The sequence below is a fragment of the Mobula hypostoma genome, chromosome 10 (assembly GCF_963921235.1).
Source record: "Mobula hypostoma chromosome 10, sMobHyp1.1, whole genome shotgun sequence".
Taxonomy (NCBI): domain Eukaryota; kingdom Metazoa; phylum Chordata; class Chondrichthyes; order Myliobatiformes; family Myliobatidae; genus Mobula; species Mobula hypostoma.
Window position 1 is genome coordinate 79,079,771 of NC_086106.1, and position 19,793 is coordinate 79,099,563.

General features: G+C 39.9%; 1 protein-coding gene across 4 annotated transcripts in view; it reads right to left on the reverse strand.

Annotated features, from left to right (window-relative positions):
- Positions 1–1,106: 1,106 nt before the first annotated feature.
- si:ch211-274f20.2 (calnexin) overlaps positions 1,107–19,793 on the reverse strand; it is a 35,295-nt gene continuing 16,608 nt past the window's right edge. For all 4 annotated transcript variants that reach the window (XM_063060684.1, XM_063060686.1, XM_063060685.1 and 1 more), the window contains 11 exons: positions 19,387–19,528; positions 16,468–16,549; positions 14,988–15,180; positions 14,316–14,505; positions 11,466–11,579; positions 10,418–10,571; positions 9,332–9,547; positions 6,873–6,992; positions 6,496–6,595; positions 4,257–4,339; positions 1,107–1,662 (listed from right to left, as the gene is read on the reverse strand). In XM_063060684.1, the coding sequence (XP_062916754.1) occupies positions 1,582–1,662; positions 4,257–4,339; positions 6,496–6,595; positions 6,873–6,992; positions 9,332–9,547; positions 10,418–10,571; positions 11,466–11,579; positions 14,316–14,505; positions 14,988–15,180; positions 16,468–16,549; positions 19,387–19,528 (1,475 nt within the window). In that variant the 3' untranslated portion in view covers positions 1,107–1,581. The remainder of the gene's footprint in view (positions 1,663–4,256; positions 4,340–6,495; positions 6,596–6,872; positions 6,993–9,331; positions 9,548–10,417; positions 10,572–11,465; positions 11,580–14,315; positions 14,506–14,987; positions 15,181–16,467; positions 16,550–19,386; positions 19,529–19,793) is intronic.

The following is a 19,793-nucleotide window of genomic DNA, read 5'->3' on the forward strand; positions in this document are numbered from 1 at the left end:
TGTAACATTTAGGAGAAGTGAGAATAGGTACATGGATGAGAGGGGTACGCAACACTCTGGTCCAGGTGCCAGTACATAGGACCAGGCTGGTGCAAACTAGATGGGCCAAAAGGTCAGTGCTCTATCTTCCAGATAACATAGGCAGGAAAAGACCATTTAGCCTTGTTTACTCTGCCATTCATTAAGATCACTGGTTTGTCTTAATGCCAGAACCATCATCCTGTGCTAACCCCTTATCATTTCATATATTAACATTAGGCATCTGCTTTGTCTCCCTTGTCAAAGTGCTAAATGAATTAATGTGACATGTACCTACATTAGTAAATGGCTAAATGATAAGTATATACTGCATATCAGAGAAGTATCTTGAATTTCTAAGTGAGCAATGGGCTCTGTCATTATGACATCCTTTGGTGCACTCCATAATGTAGGGATGATGACCTATTGCAGTATTGATATTCAATGCTTCTGTCTGCATTGTTGGAAATTCTCTTTAGATTGCACTAATGCACTTTTAACACTTGGATTTTTCTTAAAGGTTGACAAATTACCCAGGTGTCTCACAGACTAAATACCTAGAGGAATAATTTGAGTAGGATGTGGAAGGCTAGTGAACTAGAACTAAGTATTCACCAGCAAATTCCATAATTACAGCTTTTTGAAGGCTTGCACCAGAAAAGGTGAGCTTGAAAAGTAGAAATTCAAAGGTTAAGAAAACCTTCTTTGATAAAGGATGTCTACTCTGGGCCATATTTAACTCCAATGTCAAAGTCTCTTTAATTGTTAGTGGCCTCAGAGTAGCTACAGGCCCACATTTTGACAACACATATTAAATGTTATGGGTGGGAAAACATTGAAGGCCACCAAAACAGCAAAAAGGTGTTGCTGCAAGCAGACTTATCATGTTCGAGAGAATGTATTGGCAGGTTCATTCTGAGGTGAAGTACAAAAAGCTAGCAACAAGAATTGAGGGAACACTCACAATGCACTGGAGGAACTCAGCAGGTCAGTCAGCATCAGTTGAAAAGATTAGTCGACGTTTCGGGCCGAAACATCGACTAATCTTTTCAACTGATGCTGACTGACCTGCTGAGTTCCTCCAGCGCATTGTGAGTGTTCCTTTGACAACAGCATCTGCAGATTATTTTGTGTTTAAGAATTGAGGGAATTTTGTAATTCTACTTTTAGTGAACAGCACATTACCTGTGCCATAACTGGATCTGAGAATTATGCTAGGTGATTTGTGTTCCATCAACTTTGGAAAAAAAAATATTCTTTTCCATTTCAGTGTAGAGAAGAACAAATATTTAATTTTATCACAACTTATAACGTGTAAGGTTTTACCCTATCTGGTATTTCCAGGAAACCTATAAATTCAAATAAGGAAACTACTTTTATCATATTGTGACAAATAAAACAAGATAACCCTTGTTTTTCTTGAAAAAAAACAAGAAAAAAGCCTGCATTAATAAAAGTCAAGATCTTCAGAGATATCCAAAGATTTTCAGTAAAGCTCTGGTCAGGTTGTCAATTGGAAATGTGTAAAAGTCCTTCTTTTAACTGTGATGAATCCTCTGCACATTACTCTGGCCTGTTTGTGCGGTGTCGCAGGGCCTCCTTGACTGGAATCTGCCCTAGGTATGAGTCACCACTCCCTTGTGCCTGCAAACAGAATTAATTCCATAAACATCTGGCTTCATTCATTTATGCCTATAATTTAACAAAATTCTTCTGTTGACTGTTGACAAACTTCCTCCAGGTGGAAGAACGACAATTTTCTAAACTCAGGAGGTGTCTGTACTCTTTGAGAGTATTGACGATGTTCAAAATCATCAACTGCGTAGTTGACATTTTTTGTGGAGATTACTGCCCTTGTTTGCAATTTTTGTTAAAAGGCTAGTATCTATGGTTTGCCTCTGTATTCATAGTATGTCTTGGGATAAGGTATAATTAAAATTGCTTCTTGATTATGACTTTGTATATAATTAGATGAGAATATCATGACTCCTGTGCATTATATCTTTCTTTGACAAAACTGACATTTAATTTTTTTGTTGTTAACATTATTTCCTTGGCATCAGAGATAGTGCTCCACTGTTGGAAGGTTTGTATTTTTCAGTTTGTTGAACTAAATAAAGCCTTTTCAGTAGGACTTTCATTGCGTAATTCAAGCAAGAACAGAATAGTCCTTATCAATAATTATTCCTCTACTGAGAAAGAATGGGATTAATGTGGGTGATTGGTGGTTGCTGAATGGCCTGTTTCTGTATAGCATCTCTCTGGGGCCTTATTAGGGATTATCATGTCTATTTCTGCAATTTTTCTGTGCATTCCCAGCATTTCAAATATACTTGCTTTTCCAGAAGAATTTAGTAGGCTTTGAAGTGCTTTGATGTATTGTTAGGGGTGATAAGATATATGAAACTCTTTTTCCTTTCAGTTACTAGAATTTAGATTAGTGTAGAACATAGCCTTAGAAGGGTAGATCACTGACATTGCTATTAAGACCAAGACAGCAAATTGGCCAGGGATAATTGAGGATTCAATTGCTGTGCTTAGATACAAGTCAGCAAATTAGAATGATGTGCAAATGGTACAGTGAAAATCCCAACCACTGTGCTGCTGGAACAATGAATGGCTGTCTGCTTCCAGTGTAACACTGTTGCTATGGTTTATGGAGAAAGGGGGATCACTACATTTTCTGACAAAGAAAGTGCTCACTTACATACATTTAAAAAAAATGTTTCAGGCTGTATGTAGGTCAGTGCCCGCAAAAGCACATTAAAACTGTGGCTGTGACTCTTTTATCCCTGGTCTTAACATGTTGGGAACTCAGACAGATTTGGGTTTGGGAGGTCAAGGAGGTGAGGAATAAAAGGGATGGTCTGGACTGAGTTGGAGCAGATAGCTTAGGTAAAGGTTTGGATTATTGATTGTTTGGAGGATGGGGCGAAGGGCTTGTTTTCCCAGGTGGGAAGGTCATGAGGAATCATTAGCTGATTCTGATCAGTTGAATGGGGCGTTGAATCAAGCTGCATGATAAATTGATGGATAAGGGGAATATGTCAGGCTGGGATGATAGGCACGTGACAGTCTGTTTCTATCAGGTAATGATGCTGACAAACTAATTCATGCCTTTATATCGAATAGACTAGATTACTGCAATGCATTTTTACTGGCCTTCCAAAGCAATCTGTTTACCAAACTTCAACTCATTTAGAATGCCACTGCTAGACTTTAGCTAAAATCAGGATGAGGGAGCATACCGCTTCTGACCCAGCTACTCTACATTGGCTTTCTGTATCTTTTAGAATTGATTTTAAAGTTTCCTTAATTGTCTTTAAAGCTCTTAATGGTCTGGAATGGGAGTACATCACAGAATTACTTTTGTTTTATAATCCTGCTTGGGCTCACAGGTCTCCTTCCTCTGTTCTATTAAATTTCAACAATCTCCCTCAAAAGATAAATTGGTAGATCAGCTTTTTTGAACTACATTCCTAAACTGTGGAATTCAATACTTAAAACTATAAAGGATGCAGACTCATTTTTAAATGTCACCTCAAAACCCATTTAACCTTGCTTTTAACTAAATCTTTTTGACTTTTATTTTCACGTTTATTTTTATTTTCATGTTTACACTTTATTCCATTGTAAAGCACTTTGAACTACATTGTATGAAAGTGCTCTATAAGTAAGTTATTATTATTATTACAACTTTGCTATCTTGAAAATGTGTGTGAGAGGGAACAAAGGAATCTCCACAAAAGAGCCAAGAAGACCTGGCTGAGTCATGTCCCCAGCGTTGGTCTCTCTAGTCACATAAAGGCAGGCTCTAGGCACTGTGAATCTGTGTCAACAAGAATGATATTTAAAAGAGCCCATGCAGATAATCTTTGGAAAATCCAAGAGATAGCATCAAAGGGTATGTTACATTATCACTGGACAGTAATGCTTGAGTTTACCACATCAGGCACATGGAGGGCCCAGAACCAAACACACTGAGATCTGAGAACATATGATTTTTAAATGAATCTGGATCATGTAGTGCACGGAACCTGATATGACCTGCTATAACTTTCAGACAATAATTCACAAGTTGCACTTTTGGGTGTATTGGTTTGTCATGTGATTTATAAAACAAAATGATACTGGAAAATGTTACAGGTAAGAGTTCTACTAAATATTTCAATTTGAAAAATTAGGTCAAAACAAAGTAAAAACATTTCAATGTTAAAGAAATGTTCTGGAATTCCAACCTGTGCAGATATTTCCAATTCTGCTTTCATTTTTCTCTGGGCACTTTCTTTGTCCATCCCTTGTTGATCATGGGAAGGATTACCTGAGAATGCAGATCATAATTAGTAATCATTAACAAATCCAGTCCAAGATAGAGTGGAGACATGACAGTTTGGCACTGAAGAATCTGATTGTTGAACTGGTCTGTAATCTGGATATCAGCAGTCAATTGCCATCAGGAAGAAGGTACAGGAGCTTCAGGACCCACACCATCAGGTTCAGGAACAGTTATTACCCCCTCAACCATCAGGCTCTTGAACCAGAGGGGATAACTTCACTCGCCTCATCACTGAACTGTTCCCACAACCTATGGACTCACTTTCAAGGACCCTTCATCTCATGTTCTCAACGTTGATTGCTTATTCTTTTTGTTGCATTTGCACATTGGTTGTTGGTCCACCCCGTTGGGTGCGGTCTTACATTGACTCTATTTCTTGGATTTACTGTGTGTGCCCACAAGAAAACAAATCTTTGTGCTTTGATATTTAATTTACTTTGTGCTTTCCCAACTAGTAGCAATCATTTTTCAGTCAAAAATAGCTGTAAGATAGACCTATTGGGGATCTGATGCATTCTCAGCCAAGGGAATCAAAGAACTACAGTAATGTGCTTGTCTTCAGCAGTTCTCAACATTGGAGTAGAGAACAACGCGAATCTTGAAGCAGATTAACCAAAGAGATTCTGCAGATGCTGGAAACTTTGAGCAACATACAGAGAGTGCTGGAGGAATTCAGCAGGTCAGGCGGCATCAGCTGAAGGGAATAACAGCCAATAGTTTGGGCTGAAACCTGGTTATTTCCTCCAGCATTTCGTATGTTACTCTGGAAGCAGATTCCTCAGTGGCTAGAATATTTTGGTGGAAACTACAATAATATTTTTAGCTTTTCCTATGTATCATAATTCCTTTGCTCATATGCCTTCCTTCAACTCCAAGGCTCCTGAGGAAATTGGAATAACTTGGCAAAATAGACTGTACAGTAATCAGGAACTTGGTTGATGGCAACTTCACCTTTGTCAGAAGGTAATGGCACAAGTTCCACTCCAGGGACATAAGGAGAAAATCCAAGCAGTAGTGTTGATGGTGCCACCTTAAGATGTGGACCTGAAGTCCTGGTTCTTTTAGGATTTCAGAGAAAAGTAGTCAACTGTGTCCACAGCAACATCACTAATGAAACAGATTAACTGGTCCATTTTTCATTGCTAAATGGAATCTTATTGACCCAGATGACCAATCCTTCAGAAGCCCACTGTGATGCTGAGACAGTTGTCATACCTGGACCACAGCAATATTAGTGCTACCTTTGAAAGTGAGTGGCTGATCTTTCTTAAGGTAAAAATGATGCAGCAGTCTAATACATGGTAATAGGCAGCTAAGCTGTTTGTGAATGTGGAGAATACAAGTTGGACTCATGCGTTCTTTTTGACTACAACTATTTCAATATATCATTTTTCAGCCCTCCTGATCTTCTGCATCACGAGCCTTCTGCCCCTCAAACCATTCCCAGACTTTCTGACTTTCAGCCTCTGCCAATTCTTCATCTCCACTCTCTTCCTATTTATTCACTTCCACTTTAAGTACATCTAATGAGCTAGCCTCCACAACACTCCAGGGCAAAGAAGTCCAAAGATTCACTTCTCTACAAGAAGAGTTAATAGTTCAGGCCTGTGACCTTTTGACAGAACTTAAGCTTACTGATCAGCTGGGTGCCTACCGGAGACTATGCCTCAGAGCACACTAGCAGAATGTTGGGCATTGTTGATCATTCAAAGATCAGGGCGTTTATAATAATGGATGAATTTCAAAGGTATTCATGGGTCATAAAGTGCTTTGGGACATCTTGAGCTTGTGAAAAGCACTATATGAATGCAGACTATACTGACCTGATCAATTTTTCCCCTTCCAGAGAAGCATTTCAGCAAACTCCAATTGGTTCCCATCAAGGTGGCAATTGAAATCCTACTTAAACACAAGAGATTCTGCAGGTGTTGGAATAACTACTTAGACTCCCAGTGTCCTTACTAAAATAAATGGATATTCCTCATTCAACAGCATTGTTCCTTTCAGATGAGAAGTACAGAATTGCTAATTTTATTGTGGTGGTAGGCTTACTAAATCCATTTTGAGGCTCTTAACAAACAAAGGTAAACAAAATCAGCCCTGAACTCAGGCAGCTGAACTGTAAATGCTGTTGAGGTTACCTGACTGCTGAGATTGGCGTTCTGTAATCAGCTTTTCGTCATCATTGACCTGCACATCATCAGTCTTCTTGTAGTAATAATCATCAGGGGGCCCAAAACGCTATGGAAACAATCCGCGTCACAAGAGAATACAACATGTCAAGATAAAATGTAGTAGTGAAAATTACAGTACCATACCCTGCCCCCCCCACATAGTACAGGCAGGAGACACAATTCCACACAAAGTGGGTAGATCAATCTATTACAAAAGAGCATAGTAGCTATAAGAGAACAAACAATAAATTACAGGAACGGGATTCAGTGAGATTATTTTAGTTTTAAGCATTTAATTCTTACTCCATTTTTACTCTATTATGAACCAAAATTAACAGAATTACCTTATTTGGCCAAACAAGGCTAATGAATAAGATGACTGGTAAGGCAACTGTGAACACGTAGACCCCCCAGAGCCATGGGCGCTTGTCTGCTGCCAAAATGAGCTGCGTGATCAAATTAGGCTGTGGACAGCAGTAATCAACAGAATTATCAGTCACTCTTGAAAAAATGTATCCATTCACGCTCAGAAACAATTAAATAAAGGCACAGATTGGCACATGAAAACACAATGAGGCACTCTCAGATGTTTTGCCACATGATGGCACCGCTGGACAAATGACAATGGAAATTCTCCTCTCTCGGGGAACAGAGCTCCAAATAAATTTCCCAGGCTTGGGGTTCATCCAACATGAAGAGAAGGCTCCCAGTGAGGTATCCACCAATACACTTAAGTAAACTTAAGCCAACGTTAAAAAAGATGACCGAGGACAGCAAAGGGTCAGTTGTCTGGAATCAAACACAGCAGCTCTCACTGAGTCTCATTTGTCTTGAGGTGGGGAGGTGAGTGGCGGGTCCACAGAAGACCCATTTTATTGTTCGTTGGGAATATTATCAGACGGAGTCTGGAGAGCAGTGATAAGGAAGGAGGAGTGAGCTTCATCGTGGACACTTGACTTCCCTACTGTGATTATTTGCATTTGGTATGTACAGAATGAGGGGCTCATGTTGGTCTCTGGTTGGGACTGTTAGCATTCCTAATTCTCAACTACCACAGCATCTCATTTAAGGGAAGAACAGGGAGAAAAATTTCTCCCACTTGGATATGTGATAACACACTGCAAGAGGTATTAGTAGGCACGGGGAGATGGATTTTAATTTAGAGTCACAGAAACAAAGAGCTCTACTGCACAGCAACAGGCTCTTTGGACAATATAGTCTGTGCTAAAGTTTACTGCCTAGTCCCACTGCCCTGCACCTGGACCATAGCCCTCCATACCCCTCCCATCCATGTAACTTTACAAACTTCTCTTCAACGGTTCAGTCACACCCACGTCCACCACTTCTGCTGGCAGCTCGTTCCACACTCTCACTGCCCTCTGTGTGAAGTTGTTCAACATCAGGTTTCCCTTAAATATTTAACCTTTCAGCCTTAAACAATGACCTTTTGTTCTAGTCTCACCCAAACTCAGTGGAAAAAGCCTGCTTGCATTTTCCCTATCTGTACCCCGCTTAGTTTTATATACCTCTATCAACTTTCCTATTAGATGCAGTTTTAATGTAGCACACTCTAGTCTTTAGGAATGTTGGACTAATAATTTCATGATAAATGGATTTTAATCCTTTTGATATTCCAGATAACTTTTAATCCATTTTATGCAGCAATACAATAAAGTTTCCTGCAAAAGGAAAGCAGGAAATGAGGCCATGACACATTCAAAGAAAATCGAGCGACCCTCGTGTACTTAAAGCGAGTATAGGAAATGGAGCCTCATGTGTTTAAAGGGATTGTGAGAAAAGAGACCCAGTGAGTTTAATGGAAGATCACCAAACAGTCCCAGTGAGCCAGATGCTGAACCATTGGGATTTCTGAATAATTGGATAGTGGATTAATACAGTTTTATTGTATTAAAGTAACCACTAAGAATTTATACAAGGCTGCAAATATATATTGTTACATCTGTGTACCATTTACAGTATGGATGTTATTACTGTTGATGAATATTGCAGAGGGACTTAAATGCTAAGTGCTTGAAACCAGATGCATCCTGCAACCATGGGAAGACTGTATAGGAGCATCGTACATACTGACTGGTGCCAGAGCTGGGAGAGTTAAGTGCTTGCCCAACCAGAGAAGTGAACCCGTAAGCAGCTATAGGCCACAGGCAGTGAAATCCTATACAAGTATCTGGCAGAACCTGGACTAATTCTGAGCATGTGGTTGCACAGATAGCCAAAAATACAGCAGCACCCAAAACTAATCTGACGGATCCAAGATCCAAAGTGCAAAGCAAATATACAAAGCTCTTAAGTTGCGAAACTAACCTCCCAGCACAAGTAGTGTGAACACAGCCTTTCACACAGAAAGCAGCAAAGTAGCAGTGTGCTTTCGCTACTTTCTGGCATATTTCCGTTATTTCTTCAGCCCTCAATTGCTGGTGTGTTCCTACTTTATTTTACCTGCTAAATTCCAGGAAACCTTATAAACCCACAGGGCATAGTAAAATTGTGCAGGCACAGTACTATTGCCATGTCTGAGTGACAAACATTTTTTAATTGACATGCTGCCTCTTTAATGGAGGATTTCCATCACAGCTTAACTGCAGTTAGAAGTGGGAGATGATGGTGTGGAGTTGCTTTACTGATCTGCCAGTGTTCCTGGTTTCAACCCCACTACTTGGCTGCAACCCTCTGTCAACCCCCACACCTGTTGAGCCAAACCTAAGAATCTCTGCACATTGAAACTTATCCTGTGCTGTAACACAACAAAAGTGATCTCTCTGCAACAACTATGTTAACTTACTCCATCTGCGTCATATACTGCCTTCGTTTGTGCCCAAGTGTCCTTCACCCACTGCTTGACAACCTCCTCATCAGATGAAATAATAAAGTTGTCAAACATAATGCTGTCAGTGAGTGACCAGAGTTCCAGTCCAATGGCACTGATTGAAGTCATTTGGAATGGGTTTGAATCTTCAAAATAGTTCGGGTTAGGTATCTTTCGAGGTGTCCATACTCCCTATTGGAAAAAAGTTAGAAAATTAGAAATTTTGCTCACTTAGACTTCTCAGTTATGTTATAAAAAGAGAAATATTTACTTCAGTGAAGAAAGGAAATTGTATCACCTTTGCTTTAAGAATCTAAAGACAGTTACTTCCCTCAAGGAAGACAGCAACAATATCTACAAGAAATGAATCAGTACTGTTGAAATGATCTCTCCATTATAGCCAGGGGTTTTTGGGATGAGGAGACATGTTAGTGTATAAACTGAAAAATCAAATGATGGGAGAGATAAAAGTGCAGGGATCTCCTGGGATCATTTCTCGCCTTTGGCTGATCACCTTCAACACTGGGCTCATGCTAGCTGATTTATCACAAATAATAGATAGGTTGGTGGCCATTTTAAATCACACAGGTTTCAGTGCTCCCAACATAGTGTGTTTTTTGAACTGCAATGCTATGCACCTCATTGTCCACGCGTGAATTCCCAAAGAAAGTTACCACAGCCAAAACTATTCCTCACCTGAAACTTACATATGATAATCATTGGGTTGGGTTCTAAACTCTTTGCTTCAGAGACACCCATAGATTAACAAGAGCAGCAAGAGGGAAAATACAGATGTTAAAAGTTATGAAATACAAGCCTGATGCAGGGTCTCAACTCAAAATATTGACAGCTTCCCTCCATACATGCTGTCTGTCCCATTGAGTTCCTCCAACATTCTGTTTTTTGCTTCACACCCTCTGGTCTGCACAGCACACTTCTGTATTTATTAACGATCCATACCAGGAATGCTACAGAGTGTTCAAAACTTCTAGCTAATATAAGGAAGACTGTAAAACCTTAAAAATCACACAAAGACCGTCAATGTAGCATAGATGAATTTACTTTGTAATTGGGATTGGCAATCTTCGGTGCTTTCCATTTGCCTTTATAGGCAGGGTTGGGGATCAGGGAAGGTTTCCAGGTTCCACAGCCTGCAGACTTGCACAGAGGGTTTGGGATCTTTGGTCCTTCCCATTCACCATCCATTTCTATATCCCTGTAAAACAAAACTTAGGTGATTCTGATTGAAAAATAATTCCTAAATGATCTATGACAAACATCTCTTTTATTAAATCTAACGTTAAACATTGTTATTTTTGTTCATTGCAGTGGGGAAAATCATTGGATTTTGTTATTATCAGTGATTACTAGAAGGGCAAAAATAGTTGGATGTTAAATAATGATTCCTCATTTATAGGGCTAGAACCTCAGGGACTGAAGCGGCTCAAGAAGGCAGCTCATCACCACCTTCTCAAGGACAACTAGGGGTGGGCAATAAATACTGGCTTAGCTGGTGATGCCCACATCCCGTAAATGAATAAATAAAAAAAAACCTTGGTAAGATCAATGAACGTTTAATCAGATGTGTTTGAAAGGATGTTATGTTGAGGACTGTGACATATAGACATACAGGTAATGATTCTGCAAAGACTTGAGGGTATTTCAAGGAATATGAAAATGAAAGTTGGGTTATATGAATGAATATACCAATTTAAATTTAAAGTCATCCGTTAGCCTTGTGAGACCATGGATCTACACCTGGAAAGTCTTCACTCTCCAGGGTGCAGGCCTGGGCAAGGTTGTATGGAAGACTGGCAGTTGCCCATGCTGCAAGTCCCCCCTCTGCACACCACCGATGTTGTCCAAGGGAAGGGCAAGAGCTGATGCAGCTTAGCACCAGGGTCGTCACAGACTACTGTATAGTTAAATGCCTTGCTCAAAGACACAACACGCTGCCTCGGCTCAGGCTCGAACTCACAACCTTGAGATCGCTAGTCGAATGCCTTAACCACTTGGCCACGTGCCCACAATATACCAATGAAGCTATGGTACACGTCATGAGTTTGGTGTCTGGATGTGTTTGTACTCCTCAAGCTTGTGCTCAACTCACCAGTCTGAAGGTTTTTTAGCTTCAGGATCTGTAATGTATTCTGGCTCCTCATCCAGCCAGTCAAGAGGCTTCCCAGCAGTGGGATCTGGAATATAGCGGGGAGCATCCTCATCCCTGTGGTAAAGAACATTCCACAGCAGTTGTGCATTTGAGTATCTGACATAAAGTTCGTATTGTAAATTACTCAGAAAGCATTAAGGTTTGCACGTAAAATATGGCAGGTAGGAAGAAACAACTCCAGATATAACACACAGCAATAGTAGGACAGTGATTTGAAGTTGTTGGAAAGGCTAGTTCTGAAACAGTGTTTAAAATACTGGCCAACTATGCATTTTATCCCTTCCCTGCCAGCCTTCTTCATTTTATTCACACCATCTTTCAGTACTGAGGCTAGCACAGTATGAAATATGTTTATCCACATAATAATCTCTAGCTGAGATTAAATATTTGGTCGTGAAATTGAATTTTTTTCCAGAAAGGTCAATCCAATACTGTTAATTCATATTTCTATCAACTGAGGGATGACTTTTACTCACTTTCTTGCTGGTTGAGAAATTTATCAGAATTTGGACTGGTATCGGTTGATTAGGGAAGTCAATTAGAATTTGTTAAAGAAAAGTCTTGGTTAATTAATGTGATAGTATTTTTGATGAAATAGATGAGGATTGATAATGGAAATGTGGTTGATGTGGTATACCTAGATTTCAAATGGCTTTTGATAGGTGCCACATAATGGCTTGTCATCCAGACAGAGGATCACGACAATAAAAGGGATTACGTCAGGACAGAAAATTGGCCACATAACAGGAAACAGAATCATAGTGAAAGGTTTCTTGTCGAGTACTTTATGGAAGTGTATCGTGAAGTTTCCTAGGGATCAGTATAAGAACTGCTGCTTTTCTCTAAGCATAATATTGCTTTGGAGTTGGGTACAATTTCCAAATTTTCAGATGACATAAAAATTTGGAAGCATGGTTAGTGACACGGTAAGAGGGTAGTGACAGACATTGATGAAATACGAGATCGGCTATTGAATGGGCAAAGAGGTGGCTGATGAAACTTAATGTTGAGAGACACAAAGTAACACATTTTGGCACAATAATTAAGAAGATGCAAAATAAACAGAGGGCTAAAAAGAATACAGAAATGAGAGATCTAGGGTTATCCACTGCCCTATCTTCTTGGTTACCTCCTTAAAGAACTCCAAGTGATTCGTCAGACACAACTTCCTACATACAAAGCAGTGCTGACTGTCCTGGAGTCAAGTCAAGTCAAGTTTATTGTCATTTCGACCATAAACTGCTGGTACAGTACACAGTGAAAATGAAACAATGTTCCTCCAGGACCCTGGTGCTACATGAAACAACATGAAACTACACTAGACTATGTGAGACAGCACAAGGCTACACTAGAGTACGTAAAATAACATAAAAACTACAGACCTGCACAGGACTACATAAAGTGCACAAAAGAGTGCAGGGCAATACAATAATTAACGAACAAGACAATAGGCACAGTAGAGGACAAATTACAATATAATAATAAATGATGTAGACGTCAGCCCAGACTCTGGGTATTGAGGAGTCAGATGGCTTGGGGGAAGAAACTGTTGCACAGTTTGGTCGTGAGAGCCCAAATGGTTTGGTACCCTTTGCCAGATGGCAGGAGGGAGAAGAATTTGTATGAGGGGTGCATGGGGTCCTTCATAATGCTGTTTGCTTTACGAATGCAGCGTGTGGTGTAAATGTCTGTAATAGTGGGAAGAGAGACCCCGATGATCTTCTCAGCTGACCTCACTATCCGCTGCAGGGTCTTGCGATCTGAGACAGTGCAATTCCTGAACCAGGCAGTGATGCAGCTGTACAGAATGCTCTTGGCACATCCTCTGTAGAATGTGGTGAGGATGGGGGGGGAGTGGGAGATGGACTTTTCTCAGCCTTCGCAGAAAGTAGAGACGCTGCTGGGCTTTTTCGGCTATGGACCTGGTGTTGAGGGACCAGTTGAGATTCTCCGCCAGGTGAACACCAAGAAATTTGGTGCTCTTAATGATCTCAACGGAGGAGCCATCGATGTTCAGCAGAGAGTGATTGCTCCATGCTCTCCTGAAGTCAACAACCAACTGTTTTGTTTTGTTTTGTTCACATTCAGAGACAGGTTGTTGGCCCTGCACCAGTCTGTTAGCCGCTGCACCTCCTCTCTGTATGCTGACTCACCGTTCTTGCTGATGAGACCCACCATGATCATGTCATCGGCAAACTTGATGATGTGATTTGAGCTGTGTGTTGCAGCACAGTCGTGGGTCAGCAGAGTGAACAGCAGTGGACTGAGCACACAGCTCAGACCAGACTCAGTCCCTGCAAATGTTGGTAGATATTGTCCCTCAGCAATGTATCCACACCTAGGGTTTGGGGAGTGGGACAAATTGGATTGCAGATTTGATGGGTTAAATGGCCTCCCTCTAAGTCTGAACCATTTTGCGATTTGGGTCTTGTATTAGTGGAGGGATGCTTCTGGATTAATTTGTAATCTAGTGTAGGTGGAAGGAATCTTCCTGTACTCACTGGTAGTCTGCTGCTAGGAGGAATATTCTTGCTAGTCAGCTGACTGGTGCTGGCCAGAGGCTAATCTCAAGTGTTAATGGAGGAACACTGCTGAATTTCCTGCTGATTTCCATTCTCTGTAGTGGAAACCACACATGTCCTATTCTAGCCCATACATAGTATTGGAGGTGATAAATACTCTCTGGAGTTTAGTAATCTTTACATTGAAGAATGAAAGGGGATATACACCCAGTTAACAGTACATATATGCACAGGCTCCTTCACTAACTTGTAGTAGTTTGATTCTTACCAGTCACTGGGTTTCACAGACTCTGGGTCAGCTATTTTAGGCCTGTCATCCCAGTCTTCAGGTTTTTGATGGTTGGGATCTTCAATTTCTTTGGGAGGGTTTACAGAGGGTGTCATGTCCTGAAGGAGGTTTCCTTTACTCACAGATCTTTCATCAATCAGCATCTCAAAACTGTTGTCTGGTCTCACAACTAAATCAGTAATTATTTGAATTTTTATTGAAAATAGAGAGATAAAAGAGAATATCAAGTGAGAAGCAATTTTAAGTACAATGATTATAATATGCTAGTATTGGTATAGTACGTAAATATGTTGCAGTGCTGAGATCTAATAAAGAATCTGCTCCAGAAAGCAAGAGCTGGGCTTTGGCATTCATATGTTAAACTGTATTTGATATAGGAAGTTTAGACCCACAGATCGTGTTGAACACAGGAGACCTTGTTCTTCACTTTAGTTATTACTTTCACCAATAGTTTCTTAAGAGAAAGTTGACAGATTGTTTAGTTATATACAAATTTGTTTGAATCATATGGATTGCCTGTTCTATGCTGTTTGTTTTAAAAGGTAATTTAGCCTGTACTACTTCAATCAAAATACATTAAGAGTCTGAATAACTGCCTTCCCTCTCTTGCAGCTGTTTTGTTTTCTGTTAGAATGATAAAGATCACATTACTTAGTGTGAACAGGTGAGGTCTTTTATCGTCGAAGTAACTCTGGAGGTCCACGTCTGGTTTCCTGGCATGCTTTTCCTCATATGCACCTGTTACGGAATTCCTATGCCTGAAGATGAAGTGCAATTTATAGTCCTGGCCACACTTGTCTGGTCCAAACATGATGCTGTAAGGGGTTTTATCATTGAACTTCCTCTGTGGAAACAATGGTAGAGTTTGTAATGAGTACATGAAAGCTGTCATCGAAAGGGGATTCAGATTGTGTAGGATCTGCCAGCTGAACCCACTTAAACTTTGTTCAATGGTAAGCAACGCACACAAAATGCTGGAAGAACTCAGCAGGTCAGGCAGCATCTATGGAAAAGAATAAACAGTTAGCGTTTTCTGCTGAGACCTTTCTTAAGGACTGAAAAGGAAAGGGGACGACATCAGAATAAAAAACGTGGGGAGAGAGGAAGGAGAAGAGCTCGAAGGTGATAGGTGAAGCCAGGTGGGATGCAAGGATAAAGGGATGGAGAAGAAGGAATCTGATAGGAGAAGAAAATGGACCATAAGAGAAATGGAAGGAGGAGGAGGATGAAAAGCAGGTGAGGTGAGATAAGAGGACAAAGTGAGGAATAGAAGAAGAGGAGAACAGGAGGAATTTTTTTTTTACCAGAAGGAGAAATCGATATTCATGCCATCAGGTTGGAGGCTACCCAGATGGAATGTAAGATGTTGGTCATCCATCCTGAGGGTGGCCTCATCTTGGCACAAGAGGAGACCGGTTCAATGGTATTCTTTTCCTAATATCAAACTGGTACTCATCCCATCCTTATAACCAGTGAGAGAGGGAAACGATGGTAATCAATGATCAACACATATGAATATCAAATATAAGCAATGAACAAATGAGTTGGACTTTAATAATAACCATTGACTGACAAAGTATTGGATGAATGGTAAGCAATGATTGACATAGTCAATGGTGACCATCCATTGCCTAACAGTCCAGAATCATCACTGATTATCCACAGGTGTAATCTGAGTTTAACATTAACCATTGACTTTGTGTGTGAATGATCTATTGACAGTAACCACTAACCAATACAACCTAGAATCAAGGAAGATCATCAAGAGACTTTTAATTGAATTTGTATTGATACAATTTAAGTTAGAGACAAATTGCAGACTGTTTATTTTTAAAATAAGACAATTTCTGAATTTGATGACCACCTTTGACTTTAGAATGGGATGTTCACTGAACTGTGTATAAGAGCTTCACAGTGGTTTTCAGCTCTGAGAGTCTCTGGGATGAATAGCTACTTCTAATTACTGATATTTCTACTGTTACAAAATCTGTTGCTCATTAGAGAAACATAAAAAATACTTACTGACTAGGATACTCCTGTTCTTTTTTAAACTAACTGTCTTCAGTAGGGAAGCCCTTTGCACTTATGCACACTCAAAACCATCCTGATTTTTATCAAAAGATTGACTTACCAGATCAAGCTGATCATTTTCTGACAGCAACTTCAGATAGGCACCACTGCACTGAACTCCATTCTGGAAATATATTTCATACCTACAGGACAGTGAGGAAGGACACACATTACACTTAATTCCAGAGTCACCTCTATTTGTCTGTCCTTTGTTATTCATTGCCTTCCACTTCATCCACCTACCATCTATTTTTGTGCCAATTAGCTCTAATGATAATCTATAAATTCTGTTAACAAGGAGAAACCATTTTCCATGGGCACATTTTGTTGTTGTATCATTCACTAATTCCTTTCCATTGTATCTGCTGCTTCACTTGAGTGAGTTTCCAGTGTTAGTTGTCATGCTGAGGGATTGGAGTATGGATACTTTTACAAAGGGAGCAAGTGTGCTTTATTTTGATTTCTTCCTCGCAGGCCCTAACAGGGTGCACTGGAAGTTAAATGAGAGAAGGCCATAAAATAGAAAATGAGAAAAAGACCACTTCCAAACAGAGATTACACTAAGGCTCAACCTGGTTCAAAAATTGTGGGAGTAATCTTTGAGAAGACATTGAGTAGACTGAGACTGTATTCTCTGTAATCTAGAAGAACACGAGGAGATGTCATTGAAACATACAACATTTTTGAAGGGTTTGACAGGCTTGACTGAAGAATCTAGAACCGGAGGGCACAATTTCAAAATATGAGGAAGGCTATCTAGTACTATGATGAGGAGAAAGCTTTTCACTCAGAAGGGCAGATTCTATATTCTCCCCCTTTGAAGCCTATGGAGGCTTAGTTACATCTTTATCCACAGATTTCCAGATATGAGGGGAATCAAGGGTAGCAGGGAAAGTGCCCTAAAATGGGACTGAGATAGCAGATCAATATATGACAGAATAAGCTAAAATGGGACTGAGATAGCAGATCAATATATGACAGAATAAACTAAAATGGGACTGAGATAGCAGATCAATATATGACAGAATAAACTAAAATGGGACTGAGATAGCAGATCAATATATGACAGAATAAGCTTGAAGGGCTGCATGGCTTCCTCCTACCTTCCTGTTTTTTTTTTTAAAAAAGTTCTTATATTGAAAGAAAGAAATGTGAATCAGCTACTTAGATTGCTGATTACGCTTAGATCAATTGCAATAAAGTAAGAGAGAATCCATCTACGATAACCTGGGCAAATTTGTTAATAAGAGAGTATCAGTTGAGAAATGTTCAAAATAAAAACCGAAAGTGAAACAGACCCAGCTTATACATCCAGGGGCAAAAGCTTTTCTTGCCAATAAAGCAGCTAAAGACAACCAATGCGGTAAGAGAATATAAAACTAAATGAGAAGTGTACAAGTTTGCAAAAAAAAATCCTAGTGAAAGAGAAACAGGAGTGTGACAAAACAAATATTAAGAAAGATAAAATGGGTGAATGAAAAGAAGCTCCTTAAGAGTATCAAAACTGACACAGAGATATTTCAGGAAAAAGGAGGATGAATAAGGGTGAAGTTAGTGCAGAAGTTTCCAGAAGTCTATTTACATCTGTGGAGTAAACTCATTAACGATGTACTATCCTGGGTCTCTTTATCTTAATAATGAAGTAGTTTACTAGCTTAATTAACCAGTTATCTTCCAGTATCTCAAACTATAATTGGGAAAAATATTAAGATGTAATTGAGCACCTTAAAGTCATACTTGATGAATGTGATTGAATTCTTTTGAAGAACATTGAATAATGAATTATTGGACAAAGGAATGTCTAATTATATTACTTATGAGTACTTTTAGAAAATATTACATGAGGGTGCCTCAAAAGAGACTGGAAGTTTAAGTTGAAGGAACAGAATGAAATTGTAATTCTAGTTAGGAAACTGATTCCTATTGGTAGGATGAGACAATTCTGCAGGAGCACAACCATTTAGTGCATTCAGTTCACATGGGCAGCTTTTAAATGGTATGCAAGTTAGCTGATCTTTGCATAACATTTGCTGCAATGTCTGTATAATGGAGGTGAGGCAAAGCTCCTGTCCATAACTTCCCATTCTAGGTCAGAGATTGTGTATGGACATTTGAAAAGGACGGAATCGTGGTCTCTACTTGCTGTAGAACAGTCTGCTAATGTCCTTTCCTTTGCCTCACACAAAAAAATGGATATTTTGTAGATTGATGCACACAAAGATGAATTCTAAAATCATATATAGAGCCTAAAATACTTGCTGGAACTGGAGTCAATCAATGTTCTGATTATTATTGCAGTAGAATGAACGGGTTTGTTGGTGGGTTAATTGGTCCCGTGATGAGGCCAGGGGTAAATTGGGGGTTGTGGGATGGTGTGGCTTGAGGTCCAGAAGGCCTGTCCTGCACGGCATCCCAATAAATAAATAAATAAACATTAGATTATAAATTGCTTCAGGTTTGCGGGTCAGTCTATGACCTGGTCTAAATCTGTTGCAATGAGCATCCTTGCAGCTACTCTGATGACGAGATGCATGACTCATTAAATTCCCTACACACTACTTAACACAGCACAAAGCTCTATAATACAGTGAAAGCATCCATCACAGTACTTCATTGCTTCAGTTTCCCTGTGGCAGTATGTGCTTTCAGGAAGATTGAAATGAATATGTCGTTGGTTTTTCCTCGGTAGCTTTCTTGTTCTAACCTTTGTGTATTGCTGTGCCGGGGCAATCTTTTCAAAACAAGCTTTAGAAGAGAGACATAAAAATGGAACTTTGAAGACATTGGAGGGGCTAGGCTTCACCGTGCACCTTAAAAATGGGCACATGCGTGAGGGAGTGGGGTACAGCCAGTGTCCATGCACTTGTACACAATTAGTTCACAATAATCAGGAGCAGAAGTTCTGTTGAAAATGTAAATTCGGTGTTTTGTGTATCTTTAAGTAATGATGTGAGACTTTGAATGAGGAGACAATACTCACTGCACAATGAGAGGTTTGTCTTTGAAAGAGAAGGGTTTCTGCAAGTGGGCAGCAATAGCATGGTGTTTGGCAGGGGACTTCAGTACCAGTCCTTTATTTCCTGGAATTTTCTTGTCATAAGATTCTTCCACAGCCCACATTCCTGCAATTCAGTAACTGATCAGCCATGATCTGCAGACTCAAGGTTATGAAACAAACTGACACAGTATAAGCATCTTCACATATCAGAACACAACACCACACAAAACACTTTCAATTCCTGGAACTCTAAGCCCAACAGCTCTGGTGCAAAGGAGGCAGGAACAACTTTGATTAGTGGCTTGCTAATAACTGCCTAAAATCTCCGTCTTATTCAGGGCGTTGGTGCTGCCTACTGCTGTTCTGACTGTGCGAGATGGAATGGCTAC